The sequence below is a fragment of the Lissotriton vulgaris genome, unplaced genomic scaffold (assembly GCF_964263255.1).
Source record: "Lissotriton vulgaris unplaced genomic scaffold, aLisVul1.2 SCAFFOLD_6126, whole genome shotgun sequence".
Taxonomy (NCBI): Eukaryota; Metazoa; Chordata; class Amphibia; order Caudata; family Salamandridae; genus Lissotriton; species Lissotriton vulgaris.
This window is the reverse complement of record NW_028249628.1, coordinates 24,200-46,438: the sequence shown is the minus strand read 5'-3', so window position 1 is coordinate 46,438 and position 22,239 is coordinate 24,200. Positions and strand designations below refer to the sequence as shown.

Here is a 22,239-nt window from a genome sequence, read left to right as displayed (position 1 = left end):
CACTTTGGCCAACTCCTTGAACAACCGCACACCAGTGTAGAAGTTATCTACATACAAATGGTGGCCTTTGTGAAATAATCCTCTACCTAGTTCCCATACAATCTTCTCAGTCACTCCAAAAGTGGAAGGACAACCAGGAGGGTTAATGCTGGACTCCTTACCAGTGTACACCCTGAAATTGTAGACATATCCAGTCTCACTGTCACACAACATATACAGTTTGATTCCATAGCGTGCCCTCTTACTAGGAATGTACTGCCTAAAAACCAAGCGGCCCTTGAACAATAGCAAAGACTCATCCACTGCAATTTCTTTTCCAGGAGCAAAGATCTCAGAAAAACGATCAACAAAGTGATCAAGGACAGGCCGAATTTTAAACAGACGGTCACAATCAGGGTGATCGCGTGCCAAGGCTAAACCATTATCAACAAAATGCATCATCCGAAGAAGAAGCAAAAAACGATCACGACTTATGACTGCTGGATATATAGCTGTTGTCATCAAGGGACTAGTGGACCAATATGAAGACATTGATGGCTTCCTTAGCAAGCCCATCAAAAAAGTTAAACCCAAAAACTTCTTCATCTCTTCAACATTTGTGGGAGTCCACAGAGTAGCTCTAGAATGGGGCTTAAGCCTGGCACTATTGTCCCTCAAAAACTGTTCTGCATACAAATTGGTTTGGTCAACAATATTTTGCAAAAACACATCGTCCATAAACAACTGAAAAAAATTTATTGGCTGAAAATTCTCAGTATTCACTCTACACCCAGGAACACCAGTGAACTCTGGCAATGCCGGCTGCACCATGCCAGGGGGAACCCAGAGGCCATCCCCATGAACGGGGGGAGCAGCCACCTCAGCCTGCAGACCAGAAGCCACTTGTTGCTGTACACGTACGGGAAGCCTAACATCCACAGATACTTCTGGCTGCACATCACCAACAGAAAACATAGCATCCCCAGAAGACTCTTGCTGCACTACACCACCGGGAAACAAAGCAGGTCCAGATGCATCTTGCTGCTCTACAACAATGGGAAGCCTACCAGCCCCAGATGCCTCTTGCAGCACTTCACCAACGGGAAGCCCAGCAGCCTGAGAAGCTTCTTGCTGCACTACACCACCGGAAAACAAATCAGACCCTGATGCACCTTGCCGCTCTACAACAATAGGAGGCCTAACAGCACCAGATGCCGCTTGGCGCACCACAGCAATGTGAAGCCTTTTGGGCGCAGGCTGTAGCCCACCTGCCTCATGCCGACGTAAAAAGAAAGGATACCTTGCAGCCCTAGGAAGTAGCACAGCTGCCTCTTGGTCCACTACCGGCGCAACAATGTCCTCCGCTACCATAGACACTTCATCAGCACTAGAAGAAGATTCTTCATCCGATGATGATGAATGCAGGCAAAGAGAAAACTCACTGCCTGAATCTTCTCCACCAACCTCCAAATCCGAATCAGAGTCAGTCTCTGAACCATGGTCAGAGGAAGACTCAAAAAGCAAACTAAGAACCTGCTGAGCAGTAATCCTGCGACTAGCCATTATCCTTACAAAGAAAGACAGCACACACAAGTGAACAACAACCTACACTGTGCAAAGTAAGAAGTAAACAAGGTAAGGCTTTCACACAAAGATCAATACAATCCAAAACAATTTCACTCTTACCAAATACAGCTACACTCACCAGCACCTACTCTGCTGAGACACAGCAAAAAGAAATGATATCCCACTAGAAAGAAAAGAAAAAAAACAAATTAGAAATCAAAGTGCACATAAAACACTAATGCTGAAGAAAAAAAGAAACAGAGCCACACAAAGTGATATAAGTACAACCTTTTTCAAAAAGACAAAAAACAAGGGAAAGTAGTACAAAATACATTCACTTACCAAGCACAAGCAACTACACAAGCTGCAAAACCAACAGTAACGGATCCGCAACCTACAACAATCCAAACAGCAAAAGCCTGGAACAAGGCAAAAATGGAGAAGATAAAAAAATTACTACCACATTTCACAAACAATATAACAATTGAAAAAACCACACACAAATTTGCCCCCCAAATTTACATTTGCACAGAGGGGCCATCAAATAGGGCAAAGACCAATTGGGATTAGATGAGGTTTAACATCAAGACACTGGTTAATTTTTTGAATTTATTTTACTGCCTAACCCCTTTGGTGCCAGTCGGTCTTCTGCTCCTACCAGTACCCCCATCACACGGGGGCAGTAAGGACATTCATACACCTTTCGTACGTGTGACACATACAAAACATTCACACCACCAGCCGCAGACCCATCACATTACAACACTCACACCAGCAGACAGCGCCATTCAAGGGCCCATCACTTTCACACACCCAAATATCTGCCACAGCAACTACACAAAATGATGGACTGAGTACAGTGTCACTCAACTAGCAGTGTGTGTAGTGACCAACAGAAAGTAGGTACTCACACACCGCCAGCCGAGCGCCAGTCCACCCACACCACCATCCAAGCGACAGACCATGCACACTGCCAGCCAAACACCACTCCACGCACACCGCAAGCCAAGCACCACTCCACGCACACCGCAATACACAGCGCCACTCCACGCACACCGCAAGCCAAGCGCCACTCCACGCACACCGCAAGCCAAGCACCACTCCACGCACACCATCCAGCCAAGCACCACTCCGTGCACAGACAGCCAAGTACTACTCCACGCACACCATCCAGCCATGCGCCACTCCACACACACTGCCAGCCAAGCACCACACCGCAAGCCAAGCGCCACTCCACGCACACCGCCAGCCAAGCACCACTCCACACACACCGCCAGACAAGCAGCACTCCGTGCACAGACAGCCACGAACCACTCCACGCACACCATCCAGCCAAGCGCCACTCCACACACACCGCCAGCCAAACACCACTCCATGCACAGACAGCCAAGTACCACTCCATGCACAGACAGCCAAGTACCACTCCACGCACACCATCCAGCCAAGCGCCACTCCACACACACTGCCAGCCAAGCACCACTCCGTGCACAGACAGCCAAGTACTACTCCACGCACACCATCCAGCCATGCGCCACTCCACACACACCGCCAGCCAAGCACCACACCGCTAGCCAAGCGCCACTCCACGCACACCGCAAGCCAAGCGCCACTCTATGCACACCGCAAGCCAAGCATCACTCCACGCACACCGCAAGCCAAGCGCCACTCCACGCACACCGCAAGCCAAGCACCACTCCTCGCACACCGCAAGCCAAGCACCACTCCACGCACACCGCAAGCCAAGCGCCACTCCACGCACACCGCAAGCCAAGCGCCACTCCACGCACACCGCAAGCCAAGCGCCACTCCACACACACCACCAGCCAAGCACCACTCCGTGCACAGACAGCCAAGTACTACTCCACGCACACCATCCAGCCATGCGCCACTCCACACACACCGCCAGCCAAGCACCACACCGCTAGCCAAGCGCCACTCCACGCACACCGCAAGCCAAGCGCCACTCTATGCACACCGCAAGCCAAGCATCACTCCACGCACACCGCAAGCCAAGCGCCACTCCACGCACACCGCAAGCCAAGCACCACTCCACGCACACCGCAAGCCAAGCACCACTCCACGCACACCATCCAGCCAAGCACCACTCCGTGCACAGACAGCCAAGTACTACTCCACGCACACCATCCAGCCATGCGCCACTCCACACACACCGCCAGCCAAGCACCACACCGCAAGCCAAGCGCCACTCCATGCACACCGCAAGCCAAGCGCCACTCCACGCACACCGCAAGCCAAGCGCCACTCCACGCACACCGCAAGCCAAGCGCCACTCCACGCACACCGCAAGCCAAGCGCCACTCCACGCACACCGCAAGCCAAGCGCCACTCCACGCACACCGCAAGCCAAGCGCCACTCCACACACACCACCAGCCAAGCACCACTCCGTGCACAGACAGCCAAGTACTACTCCACGCACACCATCCAGCCATGCGCCACTCCACACACACCGCCAGCCAAGCACCACACCGCCAGCCAAGCACCACACCGCCAGCCAAGCGCCACTCCACGCACACCGCAAGCCAAGCGCCACTCCATGCACACCGCAAGCCAAGCGCCACTCCACGCACACCGCAAGCCAAGCACCACTCCACGCACACCGCAAGCCAAGCACCACTCCACGCACACCATCCAGCCAAGCGCCACTCCACGCACACCATCCAGCCAAGCGCCACTCCACGCACACCATCCAGCCAAAGTCCACTCCACACACACCACCAGCCAAGCACCACTCCGTGCACAGACAGCCAAGTACTACTCCACGCACACCATCCAGCCATGCGCCACTCCACACACACCGCCAGCCAAGCACCACACCGCCAGCCAAGCACCACACCGCCAGCCAAGCGCCACACCGCCAGCCAAGCACCACTCCACGCACACCGCAAGCCAAGCGCCACTCCACGCACACCGCAAGCCAAGCGCCACTCCACGCACACCGCAAGCCAAGCGCCACTCCACGCACACCGCAAGCCAAGCACCACTCCACGCACACCGCAAGCCAAGCACCACTCCACGCACACCGCAAGCCAAGCACCACTCCACGCACACCATCCAGCCAAGCGCCACTCCACGCACACCATCCAGCCAAGCGCCACTCCACACACACCGCCAGCCAAGCACCACTCCATGCACACCGCCAGCCAAGCACCAGTCCACACACACCGCCAGCCAAGCACCACTCCACGCACAGACAGCCAAGTACCACTCCACGCACACCACCAGCCAAGCACCACTCCACGCACACCGCAAGCGCCACTCCACGCACACCGCCAGCCAAGCACCACTCCACGCACACCGCAAGCAAAGCGCCACTCCACGCACACCGCAAGCAAAGCACCACTCCGTGCACAGACAGCCAAGTACCGCTCCACGCACACCATCCAGCCATGCGCCACTCCACACACACCGCCAGCCAAGCAGCACTCCGTGCACATACAGCCAAGTACCACTCCACGCACACCATCCAGCCAAGCACCACTACACACACCGCCAGGCAAACACCACTCCGACTTGCCCCAAGGGGGGGCAGAAATTCAAAAACAATTACTTGCCACCAGGAAGAGACCCTTGCCCAAGGGGTCGCCTCCAAAACATATACATTGCTTCAAAACAGTTCCCTGGTGCCAGTGGGGAATTTCTGCCCCCACCTGGGGGCAAAGCAACTAAAAAAACGGGCTGATTTTCCCCCCGGGGGGGGCAGAAAAACAAAAATATTATCACAGCCCACCTGGAAGCGACCCTTGCCCAAGGGGTCGCTCCCTAAAAGCTAATTTCAAGATCCCTGGTGCTAGTGGGCATTTTCTGCCCCCCCCCCCGGGGGCAAAACGGCAAAAAAAGGCCCTATTTGCCCCAAGGGGGGGGGACAGAAAATAAACAACAAAATCAAGGCCCCCTGGAGGCGACTCTTACCCAAGGGGTCGCTTCCCAAAACAAACATGCACTAATAAAAAATCCCTGGTGCCAGTGGTTTATTTCTGCCCCCCCCGGGGGCAAAACGGCCGAAATAACGGCCCGATTTGCCCCCAGGGTCAGCAGAAAATCGAAAATAAAATGGCTGCCCACCTGGAAGCGACCCTTGCCCAAGGGGTCGCTTCCTAAAAGCTAATTTCACGATCCCTGGTGCTAGTGGGCATTTTCGGACCCCCCCGGGGGCAAAACGGCAAAAAAACGGGCCGATTTGCCCCCGGGGGGACAGAAAATAAACGACAAAATAATGGCCCCCAGGAAGCGACCCTTACCCAAGGGGTCGCTTCCCAAAACAAACATTGCCAAAACAAATAATCCCTGGTGCCAGTGGTTTATTTCTGCCCCCCCTGGGGGCAAATTGGCCGAAATAACGGGCCGATTTGCCCCCAGGGGGGGCAGAAAATCGTCGAGAAAATGTCTGCCCACCTGGAAGCGACCCTTGCCCAAGGGGTCGCTTCCGAAACGCTAAATTTACAATCCCAGGTGCTAGTGGGGGCATTTCCGCCGCACGATCGCGACGCTGTGCGCGATTGTGAGGCAGAAATGCCCTGCAAAGAGACTTCAGGGGAAAGGAAAATCTCTTTCCTCTCCCCTGATGCCTCTTTGCGGCCCCAAACCCCCGCCGGACACGAGAAACTTACCTTTCTCCTCGGCGCGCAGGAAGCAAATGGCTTCCCGAGCGCAGGGAATCCCTGATGATGTCAGCGCGCGCTGTGCGCGCTGACGTCATCAGGGATTCCCGGGGGGGGGGGCGGGGGCGGCAGCGGAAGCTCTTCCGCTGCCGCCCCGAGCAAAACAACGAGGATCAGAGAACCTCGGGGGGAGCGCCAGCGCTTCCCCCGAGGGTGGGGCTCATGACGAGCTGGGCTCGTCATCAGCACACGACCACCGTGCACCATGACGAGCCCAGCTCGTCATCAGCATCGAAAGGGTTAACAAGGTGTAGGAAGCTGTTATGTGTCTCGAGGCCCCCTAAAGTCCCCCTAGGCTCAAGCCATCTATCGAGGCTAGCAAGTAAGTCATGGCTGTGCTTTCTTTTTTTGACTGTATTTCATTCCATATGTGTGCCTTCAATGACCCGGCCACAGCACTTTTAGTTTTGTGCCAGCATGTGAGGTACCAACCTTTGTCTTCTTGCTTCTGCAGGCCGAATTCCAATCTGATTTGGGCTGCCGAAGTGTACTTAGGTAGCTTGAATATCATTCTTACTACTCTTGAAACTGTATGTCCAAGGTGACTGTGTCCTTCCCCTTAAAGATGCACTCCCATAAGTGGCTGTTGGGCTGAGTCTAGCTTGGACCACATGGGTCAGTTGCATGAGGCTCGGGACGGCAGGTTTCTGTTTAATGTTTTTTAATTGTATTGTATTGTATTGTAATTGCATTTATAAAGCGCTTACTACCCCTGACGAGGTGTCAAATCACTTTTTTGGCATGTAGCACACTACTCCGGGACCCATAGAGGATTAGTGTTGAATTAGTATAGTGAAACATGCAAGTACATTTTAAGTGGTGGATAGGTTAGTCAGTTATTTGGATTAGGAATGATAGCAGAAGGATAGAGGAGGACAAAGGTTTGTATTTATGTAGCGCTTGTTGACGCACGCTATTCAGGAAGCCTACAAAGGATTAGTGGTGAATTAATATAGTGAAATATGAAGTAATTTCAGTGGTGGATATTAGTCAGTTACTTGGAGTGAGAAGGATAGCAGAGGGATAAAAGGGGAAGAAAGATTTGCATTCATATAGCACTTGTTACCCCTGATGGGTGTTGAATCGCTTTTCTGGCGAGTAGCACGCCACTCCGGAACCCATCAAGGAATACTGTTGAAAATTAGTACAGTAAAAAAATATATGAAGTAATTTGAGCAGTGATTATGTTATTCAGTTATTTGGGTAGTATATTAGTGTAGTTTATTATGGAATTTGAGAAGTGAACATGTTAGTCTGTTAATTTCGATTGAAAAAGGATAGTGGAGGGTTAAAAGAGTGAAAGATTTTTATTTTGTGTGTGTTTTTTTGTAGGTTTTAGGAATAGGAGGAGGCTTTTGGATGAGTAAAAAGGAGTTTTGGAGGGGAAACTCAGAGAAAAGAGTTTAGAAAGGTTTGTTTTAGGGGATCGGTATAGTAAAATAGGTGTCAGATGATGCAGGGAGGGGTAGAGTAGGAGAGAGTCTAGAAAGGGTTATTTTGGCAATCATAGGAGTGGTATGGGGTTTGGGATAAATGAGAGAGTGGATGTAGAGGATACATTGATATATGTATAGGATGAGAGATAGGGTAGTGCATTGGGAGGTGTAGTAGAAGAAGTTTGAGATGAGTCAAACCATTGGGCTAGAAGATATATTGAGCAAAGTATAGGCTGAGAAATAGGGTAGTGCATTGGAAATGCTAAATTAGAAGAAAGTGATAACTATATAGATCCATAATTACATTGAAAGTATATGGATACATAAAGGAGGTAAGTATATGTAGATTAAAGATATTAATAGAGGCACAGGATGCGAAATAGGGTAGTGCATTCAATATGCTTTTTCGGGAGAAAAGTAACAGACACACAGATCCAAGTACATGGAAGGTACATAGATGCACAATGGAAGTATGTACATGTAGACCAAAGATGATTTTTATTCATTTATTACTAGCTTACCCGGCGCGTGTTGCTGCCATCTTAGAAGAAAGGAAATTCAAGGAAACTCATTATTATAACATTCAATTTACATTGTGTCATATTTATTGAATCCTATTCAATTTTATTATAGAAAAGATTTGAAAGTGTGGCTTGAGCAATGCGTACTCGATCGGCTTCCAATCTTGATTCTCGTTGCTCTCCTGTTTCATTCGAGTGGGCTTGAGCAGTGCGTAATTGATCGGTTTACAATCTTGATTCTCGTTGCTCTCCTGTTTCATTTGAGCAGACTTGAGCAGTGCGTAATCGATCTGTTTCCAATCTTGGTTCTCGTTGCTCATTCGTTTGAGAAGAACGGGCTTGAGCTGTGCGTACTCGATCGGCTTCCAATTTTGATTGTCGTTGCTCGTTCGTTTGAGAAGAACGTGCTTGAGAAGTTTGTGTTCGAACAGCTTCTAATCTTGCTTCCCGTTGCTCGTCTGTTTCTGAAGCTTGTAATGCCTTTTTCTTTCGTGCTTCAGTTGTAGATCGACCAATCCATTTCTGTTTGGGGGGCATAACTGGTTTTTCCGTCTAGTGCGTACACAAATAAATCAGAAGGTTTTCCGATGCGTGAGCTGGCCACATACAGTTGTCCATGTGAGAAGCATGGATTCTCCAAATCTAGTCCACAAACTTGCAGCGATTGTCCTTGTGCTTTGTTGATGGTCATTGCAAAAGCGAGTCACACCGGAAACTGTAAACGTTCAGTATTGGAAAGATTATGAGGGCAATGGGGGTCCGGGGGGCCGATATTTAACACATTTTTCTTTTCTTTTTTTGCCAGAAACCTTCGCGGGACTGTACTCAACAACTTTTAACATTTTTTTTTTTGGCCAGAAACGTTTGCGGGAGTGTACTCAGCAACTTCCCAAAGTTTCATGCCGATTGGATGAATGGTATAGTAATGCATAAAGGACAAACAGACAGAAATACATTAGTTTTTATATATATAGATTATTCTTTTTTCTCTCAATAACTTAATTATTTTACATGTTTATACAAAGTAATACACAAAGATAGGTACATATCAATAGTGAAAAAAAATGGTTGTATACAGAGGGATATGCTGTAAAATTCTGTTTGCGTATGGTGCTTATATGGAGAAGAGCCAAATCTTGAGTAGTTTTCTGAAGATAAGGTGGTGGTCGGTGGACCTTATGTTGGGGGGTAAGGAATTCCATAGTTTGGCTGCTTGAACAGAGAAGGATGTGCCACCCATGGTTTTTTTCTTGTATGGTGGGATTTTGAGGCGAGATGCTCCTTTAGAGTGGAGGTTCCTTTGTTGAATGTGTTTGGTGATGTTATTCCTGATCAAGAGCGGTCCCATTCCATGTATTGCTTTGTGGGTGATACAAAGCAGCTTGAACGTGGATCTTCTGGCAGCCAATTACCAATGCAGGGCTTTCAAGGCAGGGGGTGTGTGGTCTCGCGGTTTGATATGCACGAGTAGTCTGGCAGCTGAGTTCTGAATCCGTTGTAGTCTTTTCATGGTCGTTAAAGGTGATCCTTGGTAGAGGCTATTGGCGTAATCGAGTTCGGACAGAACAAGGGAGATGGTAGCTTGGACCTTGTGTGAAAATCCCAAATGAGGGAAAATTTGTTGCAGCGTTTTTATAGTTGCAAAGCTTGATCTTGCTAGTTTATCCACTTGGGCATTCATCGACAGCTTAGAGTAAAGGGTCTTTCCGAGGTTTCCTACTTCCTTCGATACTTTAGGCAGTGATCCCAGTTCATCAGGCCATGGGGCAAGCGGGTTGTAATGTTTCCAATCGCAACACATGAGTATTTCAGTTTTTGAAGCATTCAATTTGAGATGGCTCCAGGTCATTCACTAAACCACGGCTCTGAGACAGCTGAAAATTGTTGATTTTCCAATATTTTTGGGGCATTCCAGTTGAAGGAGTATTTGCGTGTCATCTGCATAGTTATAGCAAGTGAGGTGAAATGTATTGATCAGTACTGGTAATGACTTCATGTAGATGTTGAAAAGCAGGGGCGAGATGATAGAACCTTGAGGGACCCCTGCTTTTGTGGAGTATGGTTTGGACGAGAAAGGTAGGGTATGGATGACAGTTCTGTTTCGAAGGTAGGACGCTATCCAGTCTAAAGCAGTTCCCTCTATGCCGGCTTCATAGAGTCTTTGTTTCAGAGTATCATGGTCAACCATATCAAAGGCGGCTGAGAGGTCCAAGAGGAGTAGCCCAGCAACCGCGTTGCGGTCATCTGTATTCTTTAGGTCATCCCAGAAGGCAAGGAGGGCAGATTCAGTGCCTCTTCCCGGACTGAATCCTGTTTGGAAGTCTGAAAGTATGTCATTCTCTTCAATGAATTGTGACATCTGAGCGAACGCTGCTCTTTCTATCAGTTTGCACAGGAACGGTCTATTTGAAATGGGTCTGTATTTGTCAGGGTTCTGCGGGTCCAAAATTGTTTTCTTCAGTAAAGGGCGTATGTATGACTTTTTGAGTTATTCTGGAAATATTCCAGTAGTTAAGGAATTGTTGATGATTCTTGTTACTGGAGTGGCAGCAGAGGTTGTTAAAAGAATTGTCTTGAAAGTTTGTGGCGGACAGGGGTGAGAAGGGCTGCCGGCAGGCCTGCTTGCTTTGACCAGGTCCATAAATTCATTGCGTGAGATGTGTTGGAAGGAGCCGAGAGGCTTGATTACAGCATTCTTGGATTGTTGTTTTGTACAAGGGTTAGTGCTGGTGCTTTGTTTCTGTTTTAAGTACGATTCCAATGTGTCTGCTTTGTCCGTGTAGTGATTTGCCAGTTTGTCTGTGAAATCTTGAGCAACAGGATGAATTCCTTCAAGGCAATTTGGTTTGCAAAATTCATTGAGTATTTTATAGAATTCTTTATTTGCACATTTAGCATTTTGAATTCTGTCTGAATAGTGCCTTTTCTTAGCTTTTTTGATAGCAGACTTGTATATTCTGTTCATTTTCTGTAGGAGAAGTTTGTCTTATTTGGCGTTTTTGTTTTAGCCAGGTATGTTGCAGCTTTCTAATTTGTTGTTTTATGTCTTTTATTTCTATGTTTCTCCAAGGTGCTTTTTTTCTTTTGTTCTGTTGTGTGGTTTTGAGTGGTATCATGATGTCAAAAGATTCCTGTTGCCACTCATATAGATTTTGAACAGAATTTATGCTTTCCAGATTTGTACTGGATATTAGTTGTGTTTCCAAGTGTTCCAAATTGAGTTTGTTCCACGGCCGATAGGTGGATGGATGTAAGGTAGTTTTAGGTGAGTCGCTTAGCGTTGTTTTATGTTGGAAGGCAAGCAAGTGGTGGTCTGACCATATGACTGGAGTTATAGTTTGAAAGGTAACTAGTTCAGTATTAGCAAAAATGAAATCTAGGATATGTCCAGCGATGTGTATTAGATTGTGGACAACCTAATGCAGGTTCAATGCGTCTAGGCCTGTGATTATAGTTTTTGGATGGGTCATATTGGGTTTATCAAACCAAATGTTAAGGTCACCCAGAACGCATAGGTTGGAGTGTATTGTTATCAAGTTTGAAACTGTGTCTAGAAATGCGTCTGGGAATGTTGCCTTGTGAGGTGGAGTTCTGTAAAGGAGCAGGAAGTTACAGGAGGAAGACGGTGTAGGATTGCATTTTGTTAAAAGAGCCTCACAATTCTTTATGGAGATGTTGTCAATTTTAGTGATATGTATTGTTTGCCTGAATACAACAGCTAGACCACCTCCTTTTTTGGCTATATGATTTTGGGTGATTATTTGATAGCCTAGAGGAATGGCTTCATGCAGGACTGGAGCCATATCTTCTCCCAACCATGATTCGGTTATGAATAGTATGTCTGGTTTTGCATCGGTGAGAAGGTCGTAGATGTGATGCTTGTTTTTAGAGAGGGATCGAGCATTTTTTAGTAGACAGTTTAGTGAGTGGCCTTTGGTGATAGTGGAATTTTGTTTGGTAGAAGAGTGATCAGTATTGTGTGGGTTTGTAGCAGGTGTGTTTTTATGCTGGTATTTGCTGTATTAGGATAGCAATCGTGTAGCTGTTCAGTATCGTGTTCCTCATCCAGCATCCTAAGAAGGCATTTTGATGGGTCTGCATTTGTATGTGTTGGAGATGGTGTTTGAGAGTGAGTTGGAGTGCTGTGTTGCTTTTGTGGTGTAACATTGTTGTGAAGTAGACATGGGGAAGCAAAGTTGTGACGTGTGGCATGTTGCTTATATTTTTTGTGTGTGTTTAAGGCGGAAGGTGTATGAATCAGGGGAGGTGGTGCAGCATGTGGGTGATGTAGTAATGTTCTAAATTGTCCAATGGATGAGAGGCGGATAGAAGAGAGGTGCTGTATGGCTGTATCTGTGTTAGGTGTGGTGGAAGAGTGAAAGCTTGGCATTGGAGTTTGTTCCTTTGTGTGGTTTGAAAGGTGGGTATATGTTTGTATTTTGTGATGGTAAGTATTATGAGGTGTTGCCCTTTGAAGATCTTGTTGTGTGGTGTGTATGATATGTTTTGCTTTTCAGGAGTAGTGATAAAGGGTGCTGATGTGTATGTTTCATGCACTGGATTTGGTTGTGTAGTATTGTTTGTGAGAGGAGGATGTGGTGTAGAGGGGGTGGTGATGTGTTTATGAGTAGAGTGTATGCTGTGTGTAGGAGGGATAAAAATGGAAATCAGCCTAGGTAAAAACATAAAAAAGCAGCCCTACATTGTACTTTCCCCTTGACAGTGCGTTACAAGGGAAAAACAAGCATTTGCAATGCAATAGGTCTCGCATTTACTAGAGTTTGAGTTATTGGCAATATAGATTACAATGCCTTTTATTAATGTGTTGGTTTTTTAAACAAATAGATAAAAGGCATTGTCATTTACAATGCCAAGAGCATAAACTCTCACAAATGCGAGACCTATTGCATTGTAAATGATTGTTTTTTTATAGGTTTCCATTTAAACGACATACTCAATAAGTGAAACTACTTGTCACTAGACAACTGGCATGTCCATAGGGTAACATTTTCCACCACGACCCCTGGCGAGTGCCAGTCATCCGTACTAGATGGATAATAGTCAGGTGATATTAATTCACAAGCAGTCCAAATGGAAAGGACAATGTGCCCTGTGCACTTTTACTGATAAGGAGATGTACCTTTTGGGCTGATTCACAATTGCACGTAAGAGTGCATAAAAGGATACTTCAGGAGTATGTTTCTATTCACTTCAGAATGCTTGTGTGAATTGAGCCCAGTGTGTCTAAACTTCACGGTGTGAATTCGGGAGGCCAGAGTTCCAGTCCCGGCTTCACCTTTGGTCACATTTTGTGATCCAAGTTGTCCCAACCTGCTTTTGTTCCCTGAGCTGACAAATTTGCAATGCTTAGAAGCAGAATAGACGCTAGAGTTAACTTTCTCTGTTATTAGAAACATATCAGACTGTGCACACCGGCCTCTTTTACCACTCACTGCACATTACGACCACTCTGGATATATCATACAAATATAATCTGCAGCTTTTGAAGTCTTTTACAGATACACAACAGTGGCTCGACTCTCGGGACAACAGCTAATGTAGCCTCATGTTGTGTAACAATACTAAGTTACTGATTGTATACTTTTCTGTGTGCAGAGATAGAGTTGCGTGAGTAAAAAAAATGATAGGCCCTTATACAAAATTTGGTGTGGGGGCCCTTAAAATTTCCCCTATGCCAGCAACTGCACCTCCATAGAAAAGATGCGGGCCCAACGTTTCATGCACCAGGTGCTATAGGAGCTTACATCACACCACCAGATATTACAAACAACCTACAATACAAAAAGACTAGAATTGAAAATAATACAGAAGACCTGCATTTCCTGTAAAAAATATTTTAAAAAACAGACTCCTGTAACTTTGTCATAGATTTTGCAGGGCCACTGGAATTATGCAACTCTGCAGACTCAGCGTTTTTCACTCATGTAAGGAATTACCTCATTTGCCACTCAAGCCATCATCTGCTGCATAATCTGAAAATTTGTAATAAAAAAAATGTTGTCTCTAACTCAAATGGACCAAAAGTGACTAAAAACATGGCGACCGTTGTTCCTGGGTACAGGAAGGTCCTTTGCAAGGAATGACTGGTCATCTTTCAGTTCCTTATTGCTGTATTTGGGTTTTAAATTTGTACTGATAATGTGGAATATTTTCCAATAGAGTGTAACCAGGTGTTGAAATGAAAAAAGATTAAAAATAATGCCCTCCTTTTCTTTATGTACAATTTAGTGAACCCTGCTGCATAATTTTTTCCTCTTCTACGCATATTTCCAGGGACCCTGAATATTTGTTATTAACAGGTTGATTTTCACTACCCCTATGACAACTGATGCCATTGTCCACCTCACTGAATAAGGCTAAAGAGGTAAGCATTGGTACGAACCACAACACTTCTCGTTCTCTGAGCCCACAATAAGATGCTCTTTCAGCGAAAGTATTTAAAAAGAATAAAACAGGCAACAAAAAGCGCCTACAGCAGCACCCATCAGAAACATCTTCGATCCTAATTGATAGCTGGTGAGAGAAGGAAAATATTCATTGTGACTAGACAGTTTGTCGAAAGGGTGCAGTTTTAAGGAGTAAAACCCCACTGGGAACAAATGATGCAAATGCACTTTGAAGCGGACAACTCAGGTTACAGGCCTTTTAAAACATGGCTGCTAAGCTTGGGGTGCCCATGTCTCAATTGTTCCTTAGTGGAGATTATTTGTGAGCCACCCATGAAACACAGACGGTCCCCTTAACCAGATCTGTCACCACTTCCGCATTTTGTTTTTCTGTTTGTTGTTATACAATACCGGAAATGAGGTGGATTCCCTCCCTGGCCAATCGAGAGGATGCCTGACCTAACAGTCTCATTTTCCATCTGTATACAAATTCATGAAGCACAACTGTAATTCAGTGCATAAGGACAACAACGTTAACCATGTTTTGCCCCAATCTTCTCTGCAGTCTGAGCCTTACTGAAAACAGGATTACGCAGACTGACAGATGCTTACCTTTATTTGCACTTGGCACACTACTTGCACTTCATTCCCCTGCGGCAAATGGGTATACACAAAGAGGGTTCTCCTACAGCCCCCCTTTTCATTCCCTGCTGCAGTGACTATGGATACTTGGGAGTCTGAGAAAAGGTCACTGGGGTATAGTGCAATCCATCATGCTGTGTCATTTTTCCCAGTTTGTTTCCCCTGCAGTGTTCCTGCATCATAATGTTCAACCGTGAGGAAAAAGAAAGAGGAGTGTTTCCCCCTACCGCGACAATGTGCGCTCGTGAGAGGGAAGTTAAGTGCACCCATTCCCAACCATTGCACAACTTTTGCAGTTCTCGAAGAGGGTGGAATGTGCCTTCCCTCTCAAGGAATTGTAACCCAGGGTCAACAGAAGTGCGCAGGCTCTCCCGCCATCTAGAGTGTGTCATCACACTGTGAACTGACTAGTGGTGCGCCCGCACCACAGAGGAGTGGGGGCGAGGGAAGCCTGTTGTCTGTGCTGCTCCTACTGCGAGTAATAGACACAGATGGGCATGGGGGGGAGCAAAGACGGGACATGCTCCCGCCTTTGCCCAATTGCATGCTGTATTTTTTTTTAAAGCACACTAAAGCCAATTGCAGCCGGCGAAAGCAAAACCACATGCACAAGCGTGTGGTCAGCTTTCAGAACCCCCTACATGAGGTCTCGTGCTGCGCGGGCACTGCTGCTCACTGCAACTCTAGGTGCGAGACCTAATAAGGAAGTGCGCCGACCTTCAGAGAGGCACATAGAGAACTGTCTGCATACAAATCATTCAGCTCTCTACCTTTGACCTGGTTCATGGTCCTGCAACTCGTATCACCCATTGCCAACTCAACACTGCCAGGTGGTACCAAAACAACTACTAACCATCTCTGTCACTGTCAAGTGCGACAGTTCAGATTATTCCTGGTCCCCAATGCTAAAGAAATGGCTGGAGAGGCAGGTATCAGAAAATTTTTATGTATTTTGTATTCATAAAGCCCTGTAATTTTGCTTATCTCTAAATTAGATGAGCAGCGCTACCTGTCATAAGTGCAGTGTTGACAATTAAGTGCGGCTACCGAGCAGAAACCAATTAAGGGGCATATTATCAAGAACAGCGTTAAAAATTATCGCCAGTATAGCGGCAGAAAATGGCAGCTAAAGCGGCGATAGTGGGCTTGATAATCTGCTCTTGAGAATTCCAATAGAAGTCCATGTTCTGGTGTCAACATGGGCTTCTATTGGATTTCTCCAGGGCATATTATCAAGACAATTAGCGCAGCTTTAGCGGCCGTTTTCTGACGCTAAACTGGTGATAATTGTAACGCTGTTCTTGATAATATGCCCCTAAGTGCTGGCACCACCAAAAATCAGGGCTCAAATTAGGCACTGCAAAGGCTGCAGGTGACCTTGCTTAACCCCTTCGCTGCTAGGCCTTTTCCCCTCCTGTGCTGAGCCCTTTTTTGGCTATTTGGGGTAGTGCGCGCTTAGGCCCCTGTAACTTTTTGACCACATAAGCTATCTACGCCAAATTTGCGTCCTTTTCTTCCAACATCATGTGGATTCCAAAGGCGCCCAGGGTTTGTGGATTCCCTTGGAGGGGTCCCAGAAATTAACCAAAATATAGTGATTTTTTTGCTTTTTTCAGAAAAATGGGAAAAACGGGCTGCAAATGAAAGCCTCTGGGTTTTTCCCTGAAAATGGTATCAGAAAAGGGTTTGTGGGGCTGAAATCTCCGTTTTCTCAGCTTTCAGGGAATGAAGGTCTTTTGTCAGGGAACCAACATTTTTTACACAGTTTTGGCATTTTTCTGGGACATAGCCTATTTTTGCTATTTTTAGAGCTTTCCACCTTCTTCCAGTTAATGGTAGAAAAGAGTTTGAAAGCAATAATGGATCCTAGAAAGCTGTACATTTCCGAAAAGTAAACAAAATTCTGAATTCAGAAAAGGGTCATTTGTCTAAATCCATGAAGGATTCTTTATCGAAACTAACAGTTAAATCTTGGAATAATAGAAAATTTGTTGAAAAATACAGCCTTTTGTCTCAACGTTTTCACCTATAACTTTTTCTAATCTTGACAGCTCTTGGAAAGCAATATACTGTTACATCCGTTAGACCTTCCTGGTTGTGGGGATATATAGGACTTGTAGTTTCACCAAGAACCCAACGAACCCAGATCCAAAAACTGAGCAGCAACTTGCAATGGTTTTTTTTTCTTTTACTGGGTATAGAGCATTTTGTCTTAGAAAATGTATACATGGAAAAATCTGTATGAAAGACACCTATGTATTTCTGAATTGGGTACAAAATATAGAGTTCAGAAACAGTATATAATTGCACATTTTCAAAATTGGGAATACCCATACTAGCTTGAGAATTATTGGTCATTTTTCAAAAAAAATTTTTTTTTACACAATGTCTGTCACTGAAAGGGAGAAATGCTAGAAAGCTCATTTGGTAATAACAGTTGATTTACAAATCTGAATTACCCGAAGTCTCCCGATAAAAATGGTACCTCACTTGTGTGGGTCGGCCTTGAGCCTGCGATAGGAAACGGCGCAAAATGCAACGTGGTCACACCTCAATTTTGCAGTTACAAATTGACCCTTTTATGGCAAAGTGCCTACCTGTAGTTTTTGCACCCTAGCACTGCCGGCACCTAGGGAAACCTAGCAAACCTATACATTTTTGGAAAGTAGACACCCTGGGGAATTCAGGATGGGGTGACTTGACTGCCTACCACCAGGCTTTGTTACCCAGAATCCCTTGCAAAGTTTAGAATTTGACCAAAAAAACACATTTTCCTCAAATTTCTGTAGTGTAAAGTTCTGGAATCTGCGTGGATCAACAAATTTCCACCCACCCAGCGTTCCCCCAGGTCTCCCGAGAAAAATGGTACCTCACTTGCGTGGGTAGGCATAGTGGCTGCAACACGAAACAGCTCAAAATGCAATGTGGTTGCACTTCAATTTCCCAGTGAAATCTTGTGCTTTTTGGACAAAGAGACTACCTTTAGTTTTTGAGTGCTAGCTCTGCCAGCACCTAGGGAAACCTAGCAAACCTATACATTTTTGAAAACTAGACACCCAGGGAAATTCAGGATGGGGTGACTCGTCTGCCTACCCCCTGGTTTTGTTACCCAGAATCCCTTGCAAAGCTAAAAATATGACAAAAAAAACACATTTTCCTCACATTTCTGTGGTGGAAAGTTCTGGAATCAGCGTGGATCAACAAATTTCTACCCACCCAGCGTTCCCCCAGGTCCCCCCAAAAAAATGGTACATCACTTGCATTGTTAGGCATAGTGGCTGTGACATGAAACGGCGCAAAACGCAACGTCGTTGCACCTCAATTTCACAGTGAAATCTTGCGCTTTTTGGAGGAAGAGACTACCTTTTGTTTTTGAGCTCTAGCTCTGCCAGCACCTAGGGAAACCTAGCAAACCTATACATTTTTGAAAAGTAGACACCCAGGGAAATTCAGGATGGGGTGACTCGTCTGCCTACCTCCAGGTTCCGTTACCCAGAATCCCTTGTAAAGTTGAAAAATTTGAAAAACAAAAAACAAATTTTCCTCACATTTCCGTGGTGGAAAGTTCTGGAATCTGTGTGGATCAACAAATTTCCACCCACCCAGCGTTTCCCCAGGTCTCCTGAAAAAAATGCTACCTCACTTGCCTGGGTCTGAATAGTGCCTGCGACAGGAAACAGCGCAAAACGCAACGTGGTCACAACTCAATTTTGCAGTGAAATCGTGCCCTTTTTGGGCAAAGAGACTACCTTTTGTTTTTGAACCCTAGCTCTGCCGGCACCTAGGGAAACCTAGAAAACCTGTATATTTTTGAAAAGTAGACACCCAGGGGAATTCAGGATGGGGTCACTCGACTGCCTACCCCCAGGTTCTCTTACCCAGAATCCCTTGCAAAGCTAAGACATTGGAAAAAAAACGCATTTTCCTCACATTTCTGTGGTGGAAAGTTCTGGAATCTGCGTGGATCAACAGATTTCCACCCACCCAGCGTTCCCCCAGGTCTCCCAAGAAAAATGGTATCTCCCTTGCGTGGGTAGGCATAGTGGCTGCGACAGGAAACAGCGCAAAACGCAACGTGGTCACAACTCAATTTTTCAGTGAAATTGTGCACTTTTTGGGCAAAGAGACTACCTTTTGTTTTTGAACCCTAGCTCTGCCGGAACCTAGGGAAACCTAGCAAACCTATATATTTTTTAAAAGTAGACAACCAGAGGAATTCATGATGGGGTGACTCGACTGCCTACCCCCAGGTTCTCTTACCCAGAATCCCTTGCAAAGCTAAGAAATTGGAAAAAAAACCACATTTTCCTTACATTTCTGTAGTGGAAAGTTCCAGAATCTGCGTGGATCAACAAATTTCCACGCACCCAGCGTTCCCCCAGGTCTCCCAAAAACAATGGTATCTCAATTGCGTGGGTAGGCATAGTGGCTGCGACAGGAAACAGTGCAAAACACAACGTGGTCACAACTATATTTTTCAGAGAAATTGTGCACTTTTTGGGCAAAGAGACTACCTTTTGTTTTTGAACCCTAGCTCTGCCGGCACCTAGGGAAACCTAGCAAACCTATAAATTTTTGAAAAGTAGATACCCAGGGGAATTCAGGATGGGGTGACTCGACTGCCTACCCCCAGGTTCTCTTACCCAGAATCCCTTGCAAAGCTAAGAAATTGGAAAATAAAACACATTTTCCTCACATTTCTGTGGTGGAAAGTTCCGGAATCTGCGTGGATCAACAAATTTCCACCCACCCTGCGCTCCCCCAGGTCTCCCGAGAAAAATGGTATCTCACTTGCGTGGGTAGGCATGGTGGCTGCGATAGGAAACAGTGCAAAACGCAACGTGGTCACAACTCAATTTTCCTGTGAAATAGTGCACTTTTTGGGCAAAGAGACTACCTTTTGTTTTTGAACCCTAGCTCTGCCGGCACCTAGGGAAACCTAGCAAACCTATATATTTTTGAAAAGTAGACACCCAGGGGAATTCAGGATGGGGTGACTCGACTGCCTACCCCCAGGTTCTCTTACCCAGAATCCCTTGCAAAGCTAAGAAATTGGAAAAAAAACCACATTTTCCTTACATTTCTGTGGTGGAAAGTTCTGGAATCTGCGTGGATCATCAAATTTCCACACACCCAGCGTTCCCCCCAAATCTCCTGAGAAAAATGGTATCTCACTTGCGTGGGTAGGCATAGTGGCTGCGACAGGAAACAGTGCAAAACGCAATGTGGTCACAACTCAATTTTTCAGTGAAATTGTGTACTTTTTGGGCAAAGAGACTACCTTTTGTTTTTGAACCCTAGCTCTGCCGGCACCTAGGGAAACCTAGCAAACCTATATATTTTTGAAAAGTAGACACCCAGGGAAATTCAGGATGGGGTCACTCGACTGCCTACCCCCAGGTTCTCTTACCCAGAATCCCTTGCAAAGCTAAGAAATTAAAAAAAAAACACATTTTCCTCACATTTCTGTGGTGGAAAGTTCCGAAATCTGCGTGGATCAACGAATTTCCACTCACCCAGCATTCCCCCAGGTCTCCCAAGAAAAATGGTATCTCACTTGCGTGGGTAGGCATAGTGGCTGCGACAGGAAACAGCGCAAAAGGCATTGTGGTCACAACTCAATTTTTCTGTGAAATTGTGGCCTTTTTGGGCAAAGAGACTACCTTTGGTTTTTGAACCCTAGCTCTGCCGGCACCTAGGGAAACCTAGCAAACCTATATATTTTTGAAAAGTAGACACCCAGGGGAATTCAGGATGAGATGACTGGACTGCCTACCCCCAGGTTCTCTTACCCAGAATCCCTTGCAAAGCTAAGAAATTGGGAAAAAAAATGCATTTTCCTCACATTTCTGTGGTGGAAAGTTCCGGAATCTGCGTGGATCAACAAATTTCCACCCACCCAGCGTTCCCCCAGGTCTCCCGAGAAAAATGGTATCTCACTTGCATGGGTAGGCATAGTGGCTGCGACAGGAAACAGCGCAAAACGCAACGTGGTCACAACTCAATTTTTCAGTGAAATTGTGTACTTTTTGGGCAAAGAGACTACCTTTTGGTTTTGAACCCTAGCTCTGCCGGCACCTAGGGAAACCTAGCAAACCTATATATTTTTGAAAAGTAGACACCGAGGGGAATTCAGGATGGGGTCACTCGACTGCCTACCCCCAGGTTCTCTTACCCAGAATCCCTTGCAAAGCTAAGAAATTGAAAAAAAAACACATTTTCCTCACATTTCTGTGGTGGAAAGTTCCGGAATCTGCGTGGATCAACGAATTTCCACCCACCCAGCGTTCCCCCAGGTCTCCCGAGAAAAATGGTATCTCACTTGCGTGGGTAGGCATAGTGGCTGCGACAGGAAACAGCGCAAAAGGCAACATGGTCACAACTCCATTTTTCTGTGAAATTGTGGCCTTTTTGGGCAAAGAGACTACCTTTTGTTTTTGAACCCTAGCTCTGCCGGCACCTAGGGAAACCTAGCAAACCTATATATTTTTGAAAAGTAGACACCCAGGGGAATTCAGGATGGGGTGACTCGACTGCCTACCCCCAGGTTCTCTTACCCAGAATCCCTTGCAAAGCTAAGAAATTGGGAAAAAACGCATTTTCCTCACATTTCTGTGGTGGAAAGTTCCGGAATCTGCGTAGATCAACAAATTTCCACCCACCCAGTGTTCCCCCAGGTCTCCCGAGAAAAATGGTATCTCACTTGCGTGGGTTGGCATAGTGGCTGCGACAGGAAACAGCGCAAAACGCAACGTGGTCCCAACTCAATTTTTCAGTGAAATTGTGGCCTTTTTGGGCAAAGAGACTACCTTTTGTTTTTGAACCCTAGCTCTGCCGGCACCAAGGGAAACCTAGCAAACCTATATATTTTTGAAAAGTAGACACCCAGGGGAATTCAGGATGGAGTGACTCGACTGCCTACCCCCAGGTTCTCTTACCCAGAATCCCTTGCAAAGCTAAGAAGTTGGGAAAAAAACGCATTTTCCTCACATTTCTGTGGTGGAAAGT

The 22,239-nt window shown here is 46.2% G+C and overlaps 1 protein-coding gene across 1 annotated transcript in view; it reads right to left on the bottom strand.

Moving 5' to 3' along the window:
- LOC147663518 (uncharacterized) overlaps positions 1-22,239 on the bottom strand; it is a 73,941-nt gene that overhangs the window by 42,591 nt on the left and 9,111 nt on the right. Inside the window, exon 2 of the mRNA XM_086950394.1 lies at positions 246-2,378. Within this exon, the coding sequence (XP_086806520.1) occupies positions 246-1,542 (1,297 nt within the window). The 5' untranslated portion in view covers positions 1,543-2,378. The remainder of the gene's footprint in view (positions 1-245; positions 2,379-22,239) is intronic.